The sequence below is a fragment of the Onychostruthus taczanowskii genome, unplaced genomic scaffold, assembly GCF_017590055.1.
Source record: "Onychostruthus taczanowskii isolate IOZ18803 unplaced genomic scaffold, ASM1759005v1 scaffold75, whole genome shotgun sequence".
NCBI classification, from domain to species: Eukaryota; Metazoa; Chordata; class Aves; order Passeriformes; family Passeridae; genus Onychostruthus; species Onychostruthus taczanowskii.
This window is the reverse complement of record NW_024505339.1, coordinates 1,262,643-1,271,204: the sequence shown is the minus strand read 5'-3', so window position 1 is coordinate 1,271,204 and position 8,562 is coordinate 1,262,643. Positions and strand designations below refer to the sequence as shown.

The 8,562-nt window shown below is 62.3% G+C and overlaps 1 protein-coding gene across 1 annotated transcript; it reads left to right on the top strand.

Annotated features, from left to right (window-relative positions):
- The first annotated feature begins 3,834 nt into the window (after window positions 1-3,834).
- Window positions 3,835-8,189, top strand: CRYBA1 (crystallin beta A1). The gene is given in 7 exon segments (XM_041423033.1): window positions 3,835-3,852; window positions 3,854-3,866; window positions 4,600-4,664; window positions 5,576-5,694; window positions 7,247-7,388; window positions 7,781-7,923; window positions 8,042-8,189. Coding segments are annotated over 7 exon segments (648 nt in total).
- Window positions 8,190-8,562: the final 373 nt, after the last annotated feature.

The following is an 8,562-nucleotide window of genomic DNA, read 5'->3' as shown; positions in this document are numbered from 1 at the left end:
CCCCGCACCGGGGCGGGCACTGCCGGCTCTGCGCGCGCCGCCCGCCGCGCCGGGCGCGGCTCCGGTCGGCACGGAGCGGAACGGAGCGGAGCGGCGGTCCTGCCCACCCGAGAACCTCGCTGAACCCGCAACCCGGCTGTAATCACCGCACGGACCGGCGCCCGCAGCCCGGCGCGCTGCCGGTATGGGCGCAGCCGCCCCCGCACACCCACGGACCGGGGTGACCCCGCACCCCCCGCAGACGCACACACGGTGTGTGCACACCCCCGGTGTGACACGGTGACACGCCGTCCGTCCGGCACTCCCCGCACGCACACACCCCCCGATCCTCACACACACTCGCACGTTGTGAGCTCGCGCTGGTGCACACACGCAGCCCGTGCATCGCACAATGCACACGCGCACGCCTGGGGTTCTCCTTTTCGGAAGAATCCCGTCAGGAACAGCACGGCATCCAGGCAGGGAAGGCTCCAGGCTGCAGGCTGGAGCAGGGTGACGGATGCCTGCTGGCCCCAGTGCAGGGAATACAAAGCTGGCCATGGCAGAGCTGCCTGTGGAGCCATTCTGCAGCTTCTCCCGCAGCACCTGCCCCAGCGAGGGCTGTCAGCCTGGCAGTCAGGGGCTGACTGTGAGGACAGTGGCTGCTCTGCCCAGGAGACAGCCCAGGGTTAACAATGAGCATCTCCCAGCACACCCAGCAGCGAGAGCGGCACCGTCTTTGTTACACCCCTTCCACTGGTGTCCAGCTTTGGGACGTCACGTACAGTGAGAATCCTGGGACAGATGGTTTCAGGATAAGCCCTGCCATATCAGTGCTGGGACAACCTCCCTTCCTATAGAGTGTGGGAGCAACTGGGCCCAGTGAAGCTGCAGAGTGGCTTTGGGAACAGGGAAACCTGAGGGGGGCATTCACAAGCTCTTTCCAAAAGCACTTTTCAGGCAGTGCTCAATTTCTAATTGGGAAGCTCAGAGAGATGACAGGGACAGTCCCCTGCCCAAGGGGACTCTCTCCAAACCCCTGCTGCCATCCTACCATCTCTGGCTGAGTCGTGTGGTCCTGGCTCTCCTGCCATCAGGCTGTGAGCCTCTCTTGGGACACACGTGTCTGGATGTCACAAGCCCCACTCCCTCGCAGTGGTAAAGCTGGCTGTGATTTCCAGCCCACAGCCTGTGCCCAGGATGCAGCCCCACAGCAGCAGCAGAGCAGGATACATGGGGCATGGCAGAGCAAGCTGGCAGCTGAGCAAGGAGCCCTGTGCCGGGCCCTGGCCCGAGGGATGCAGTGGTGGAGAAGATGCAGCCCGTGCAGGGCAGCAGTGAGCACAACCGCCCGCTTTTGTCACACTGTCCTTTGTCCCAGGCACGTGGCACCAAGTGCAGGGAGCCGCAGCCATCCGGAGAGCGGGGATGGGGTCGAGTGATCTGGAAGGGCAGCAGAGCCTGTCTGAGCTTTCAGGAGGGTTTTCCAGCTGCGGTGGCGAGAGGGACACGCTGTGTGGCTGTAGCTCTGCCCGGCTCAGGCGGGTGAACAGCCAGTTACAGCCTGAGGCAGCTCCTCTTCCTTATCACACTGGGCAGGAGGTGATGGGCTGATGCCGGTTGGAACTGCCGAGCTGTGGGACAGCACGGGGTCCCCAGTGCCACACAGCTCTGCCACCCTCAGCCACCAACTGCGGCCACTCTCGTGCCGCATCCCCAGAGCTAATCACCCTGTGTTTTCCAGCAAACTGACCAGCTGTTCCTGTCCATGTGATCCCATCTGGCTTTGCCAGAAACAGGTTGGGTTGCCCTGAGCAGCTCTCCTGGCAGAGGGTTCCCCAGGCACCAGCAAATCCCACATCCAAGGAAACTCTCTGTGTTGCCCAGGGTTTTCTATGCAGAAGCAGGAGAGAGCTCTGGTGCCAGTGGCATTTTGTGTGCCCCTGGCAGGCGCACATGGCTGGCCAGGACAAGGGCCCGTAGCCGGGCTGGGAGGGGAAGTATCTGTTTTGCAGCACCGCGGGGTTCCCTAAATAGGTCACTGCATTTTTATAGTCTCTTGGATCTAGAAAAACCAGTTGTTCTGGACAACCTGTGGACCTGCCAGCATCACTGGCTCCCCAGGCACTTGCTGCTGTGTTCCCTTGGGGGGGGACACCTGCCCCACCAGCAGGGTGAGGGGTTGGGGGTCCACAGCAGCCTGGGCCATACTGGGGTTCTGTTATCTGCTGAGAGTGACCCATCCCTGGCCATGACCAGAGTGGGCTGTGCAGGCTGCTTCCCCCCACCTTGCCCCTGGCTTGGGGTGGCTGCCAGCTCCAGGTTTTGCTCTGGGGTGGTTTTCAGCCAGACACAGTTTTGCTGCAGCAAGGGGAGGCAGGTGCCCGCGTGGGGTGCAGAGGGGTGTGCAGTGCCACACACCCACCGTACACCCGCATGCGCCCGTGCTGTCCCATCCTGCTTGGGCTGAGCTCTCCCTCTAGTGGCTCCAGGCTCCTGGCAAAGCCTCCACACTCTGGGGTGGCCGCAGCCGTGACCAGGGCATGTCCGAGGGGCTGGAGGGCGAGCTCCGAGCTGACCTGCCCCCTCAGCCGGGATGCCCAGCATGCGCGTGCTGGCTCGGTTTCCCAGGAGCATCCCACCACCTTGCAGAGGGCAGGTGGTCCTGCCCTTCCCCTTCGCTGACCCAAATTTGGGATGCGGTGGTACTGCCAGCTGTCGCGCCAGGCCTCGGGGGTGCAGCCCCACGGCCCTGTGTCACAGCGATCCCCGCGGGCACACCCACCCCGCAGCAGCCAGCGAGGGGAAGGACCCCCACACACCCCATCTTCCCCCATCGGGACAGCGCCCTGCCCGCAGCAGGGCTCCCAGGGACCCCGCTGAGCCCCACCAGGCCCGTCTGGTCGGGTGCCACCCCGCCGCGCGTCCCCGCAGGGTCCCCCGGGCCGGGCGCCAGGCCATGCCGCAGGCAGCGCTGACGGGGCGCTTTGTTTTGTGCGGCCGCGCCTGCCCAGCCGGGAGACAAAAGGGGCAGTCAGACGCGGGCGAGCTTTGTGCTGGCAGCCATGCGCTGAGGCAGCAGCCCGCGCCGCCACGCTCGCCTCGTGACCCCCGACGGCCCGCGCTGTGCCCGCCGTGGTGCCCCAGGGCCTGCAGTGTCCGCCCCACGGGAGCCCCGCATGACGAGGGGGCTGCGGGGCTGCTGGATGTGGTGATCGCAGGGCCGAGGCCTCCCCAAGGCCGTGGTAGGGGTCTCGGGCGTGGGGTTGTGGTGGCGGCAGCGCTGTGGGGAGCGCTGGGGCTCGGTGTGGTCGTGGGGACATGTCTGCCAGGGCCACGCCAGTTCTCACCTCCAGGCTTCCTCGCCCGTGATGGGAGGAGGGTGTCCACGCCAACACGGTGATAAGGAACACGCCTTGGGTGGTGAAGCGAAGTGACAGTGCCTGGCAGACACCCTGCCGAGCCCACCACCCGCAGGGTCTCACGGGGAGGTGTCCCTGCTGTCCCCACGGTGCCAACTGGCGCCAGGGCCGGGCCAGCCCCCAGGCTCACCCCGTGACGGCGCGGTGCATTGCCCCTGGAAAATGCCAGCGCGGTCAAATCGTTGAGTCATTTGTGCCCAAGATTATCTGTGCAAACAGCAGCCCCGATTATTTTTTTTTTTTTATTATCAAATTTTTTTTCTTTTTCCCTAAGAATGTGGCTCAGACCATGGGGATGAGCAGCTGAAATCTCCGGGGATCAGCAGGACAATGCCAGAGCAAGCATTGTGCTGACGGCTCTGCAAACGCTGGCACCAGTTCCCGGCCAGCAGTACCCTATAAAAGCTGAGCCGCTGAAGTAGGCAAACATTACATGGGCGAAGCAGCAGTAACCGCCTGAGCTAGGTGAGTCCTGGAGCGATGCGCACCTCTCCCACCTCACCCCTCTGCTGCCAGCCGGCTGGGCAGACACCCTTCCTCCTGCCTGGTGGCAAAAGACACCCAGAGGGCCTGTCGCTGTTTCCTGTGGCATAAGACAGGCTCACACATCCCTGCTGGCAGCCGGGGGGGCTGAGAGCCCCTCTACAGCAGGGCACCCCACTGCTGGCACCCACCGGCACGGCACGCTGGTTGGCATCTCCCACCATTAGCCAGGGCTGTCCGTGGGAGCCCACCGTGCCTCCCAGGGGACACCGGGCAGGGAGAGGGGATCAGGCAGGTCTGTTGGACAGTGCCAGGCACAGGGCAGCCCGTGCCCACTGAAGCCCCCTGCTCTGCCTCGGGGGTGTTTTTCCTACGGGTGGTCTGGCCTCGGGGAAGGAGAAAGGGGGATTGAGCACTGTGCCCTAGTGGGTGTGCAGGCTCCATGTCATGGCAGGGAGGAGGGAAGGGGCTCTGCAGCAGTGAGAAGGGAGCACCTTGCTTTGGATGTGTCCCACAGCCCCCTACTGTGTCCTGTTCCCCATCCTGGGGCTGGAAAGAGGGTCTTGCTGTGACTGGTGTGGCTTGTCCCCAGCAGTGGGGCAGCTGTCCTTGAACAGGCGCTGTGGGTGGTGGGCACAGAGCTGTCCCCAGCCTCGTGAGGGGGGGATGCACAGGGACATGCTGCAGTAAAAATGGCTTTTTCTTCCTTCTCCAGACACCGATCCAGCAGCAAAGATGGCTCAGACGAACCCTCTGCCTGTTCCCATGGGCCCGTGGAAGGTACGTCCTCACATTCCCTGTACCTTTCCCTGTGTGCAGGTAGGGAACAGGGAGAAGGGCAAAGCTCATCCTCTGGGGCCAGGAAAGCTGCACAGCAGGCAGAAAGGCAGGGATGAGCACAGGAAACAGGCACCCCTGTCCTCTGCCATTGGGAACGTGCCTCCTGCCTGCTCAAATTCCTCCCGGGTGTTTTTCATAAGGCTCTTACAGCACCCCGGGCCAGCTGTGCCTGCTCTTACCAGCCACCCCATGACAGGCAGTTACAGAGTCCCCAAAAGCCACCAGCTGTAGTTCACCCTCCCCTGTCCATGCAGACGGTGAGCATGGGCAGTGGGCAGTGTGGAGCAAGATGGGGAGCAGCCCCAAGGGGTCTGGCAATAGCCCCGGGGCTAGTGGTGGAGGAGGAAGCCAAGATGGAGAGGAGAAACACGTGCACAAGTGAGGAGCATCCCGTCGAAGCCTGGAGCTGTCGCGGGAGAGGAAAGCGTCAGCCGCAGCCCCCAGGGAGGTGCCCCTCGCCCTTTCCCCCGTTAATCCTCTTTGCCCTAGAGCGTTCGGAGCAGAGGCCGGGAGAACCGCCAGCCACAGCCCTGCCACCCGCCCGTCCCAGAACGGCTCCGCTCCTCTCTCCGGACGGCACCGCTGCCCCGGGAACTGATCTCCGCAGGGGTGAGCAGGAGAGCGGAGCGGGTCCAGCCTGCGGCTCCCCCGACACCAAGGCAGGGCATGGCGGGGCCAGCAGTGCAGGGACGCGGAGGCGTGCGAGGCTGTGTCCAGCCCAGAGGGTGCCCGGTGCAGCCTCTGCTGGCTCTCTCTCCCCGACGGAGCCACCCTCCGTCTCCAAGAGGTGCTGAATTGCCTGAGGCCACTGCTGGGCAGTTTCCAACTCGGCAGCTCGCTCTCCGTTCCAGATCACCGTGTACGACCAAGAAAACTTCCAGGGCAAGAGGATGGAGTTCACTTCGGCCTGTCCAAACATCATGGAATGTGGCTTCGACAACATCCGCTCCCTGAAGGTGGAATGTGGCGCGTGAGTACCCAGCTGCCAGAGGAGGGGATGTTTTCCCAGGCAGGCTGGCTGGGAGAGGGGTGCCCAAGCGTGGAGTGGGACCTGCTGTCCCCGCTCTGCTTGGCTGGAGAAAAGCACTACAGCCAAGGGAAGCCAGGCATTGGGGGATCCCACCCTGCCAGGGCAGAGCAGCCTGCCTCTGGGCAGCACTGATACAGAGAGAGGGCCAGGAGACAGTGGCAACACCTTTGGCATCACCCAAAACTGCCTCCTGCAGTGCTGGACCAGTCAGGTTTGGAGCAGGGTTGCTGCCCAAGGATGCAGAGAGGGTCAGTGCTCAGTGAGTGGCCTGGCTTAGCCTAGTCCCTGTCCTGAAGCACCAGCCCTAGAGAACCACCTCTTGGCCAGGGCCCAGCCCTGCTCTGCCCTGGCCTTTCCCTGCCACTGCACAGCTTCCTAGAGCAGGGCAGAACCTTCCCGCAGCTTCTCCAGTCCTGAGAGGGGTAGGGAGCAGAGCTGGGCTTCTCCCTGCGCACGGGAATCTTCCCTGGCACAGGCAAGGCACCTCCCGAGCAGCTGAGAGGGGCGGGGTGTTGGGAGAGGTCCCGGCGGTGCGCATCCCGCCGGGGCGGGGAGCAGACAGACAGATTTGTGCTGCTATCTTTAGGACGTGTAATGCTAATGGGATTACAGCAGCGTGCGTGCTCGCGCTGTAATCAGCTCCCTGCTCCAGTTGATGTGCTCCTAATCAGGCTGTTCACCTTGCACAGGGTGGGCTAGCTGCAGGACATGGCATTGGGGCTCAGTTTGGGTCAGTGGCAGGAAACCCTCGACCCCCTCAGCACCCTTTGTACTCCATCAGTAGGGGATCCATGCACTGCACAGCCCGTGCCACCCACCTTCCAACCCCCAGGCCAGGCTCTGTCTCCCTGCTCTGCCTGTGGCTCTGTCCCCAGTCTCCTTAGGGGGACATCCCCACCCTGGGGACAGGCAGGTGCTGTGTGGGCAGCACCAGGGCTTGCAAAATGTGTCCTGCAGGGTGGAGGCATCCCAACTCACCTCTCCTTGTTTGTTTTCAGCAAGAGGGGGAGGCAGAAAGGGGAAAGGCCATAGGTCCCTGCTCTCTGCTCAGAGCCAGATGGGCTCTGCCTGCTGTGGGCATCAGGAATTCAGGTCTTTCCAGCAGTGTCAGGTTGTAATTGGGAAACAAGTGAGAAATTAGGCTTTTGGGAGAGAAGGTCAGCTGGGGCATCCTGAAGCTATGCTGGTCTGCATAAATGATGACAGATCAGCCAGGGGGAAGAGAGACCTGTGCAGGATGGACCCCCGGATCTCCCCACCTCCCACCGCAGCCAGGGATGCCGTGTGGGTGCCTCTGCAGCACCAGATGCAGTTTCACACTCCCTGGGTTCTCTGCCCACATCCAGCACCGCTTCCTCTCCTCCCAACCTGTGGGCAGAGGCCAGACCCCAACCTCCTCCTTGCACCTACATCCTGCCCCTAATGCCAGCTCCCAGCAGGATGCCCCGAGCTGCTGCAGGAAGCCCTGGCAGCCCTCGCTCTGTTTTTGCAGCTGGGTGGGTTACGAGCACACCGGCTTCTGCGGGCAGCAGTTCATCCTGGAGAGGGGAGAGTACCCGCGCTGGGACGCCTGGAGCGGCAGCAACGCCTACCACATCGAGCGCCTGATGTCCTTCCGCCCCGTCTGCTCCGCTGTGAGTGTCCCACGGAGCTCTGATCCCGCTAAAATGTCCCAGGCCACAGCAGGGAGGTTAGGAAGGGAAAACACAGCTATGCCTTGGGCAGGCTCAGCGCTTCCCCCCGCAGTCCCAGCAGGATTTGCTCTTTCTGTTGTTTTTAAAAGCTTTGGAGGGAATTTCTGGGCAAGCTGTACATGACCAGAGCTAGGGGACAATCAGCCTGAGACAGTAGCTGTGGTATAGCTGACACCTCCCAGCCACCCAGAAAACTCCAACCAACCAGGGTCTGAACACCTCCCTCTCCAGGAACCCTCTGAGTAATGCCACAGGGAGTGACAGCCCTGCCATTCCCACCCACGCTGGGGAGGGAGCACCACCTCCCCCTCACCCCCTGCTCTCCCCCACAGAATCACAAGGAATCCAAGATCACCATTTTTGAGAAAGACAACTTCATCGGCCGCCAGTGGGAGATTGCTGATGACTACCCCTCGCTGCAGGCCATGGGCTGGGCCAACAACGAAGTGGGCTCCATGAAGATCCAGTGCGGCGCGTAAGTGACGGCCACGGACAGGAGCAGCAGGGACAATCCCCTGCCACCACTGTGCCACCACGGCGGGAGGGGGACATCCTGTAACCCCCCCGCTTACCTCTTTGTCCTTTTCTTCCAGCTGGGTGTGCTACCAGTATCCCGGGTACCGTGGCTACCAGTACGTCCTGGAGTTTGACCACCACGGTGGAGACTACAAGCACTGGAGAGAGTGGGGTTCGCACGCCCAGACCTCCCAGATCCAATCCATCAGGCGTGTCCAGCAGTAGCTCCCCACTTCCAGTACAGCTCTGCAAGGTTTCGAAGGCTCACCGGCTCCCTCTTGGTGCTAATACTCCCCTCCCGAAATAACCACCCCGTCTCGTTCTGCCACTGCTTATGGAACAACACTCCCAAAACGGTACCGACTGCCACAATTGCCAATAAATGTGACTGAAAGAAAAAGATAAATCAGCTTGGTGTGTGTTTCCTGGTGTGTGTTCGGGATTGAGGTGGCACATCCCCAACCCAGGAGCAGGGATCAGACTCTTTCCTACTTATTTTAAGCTGGGCTTTAAGTGAGGTGGGGCTCACACTGAGGGAGGTTCAGACCCCCACTGCTGCACAGAAACCCTTGTTTATTCCCCTCCCTGCCCTCTCCTT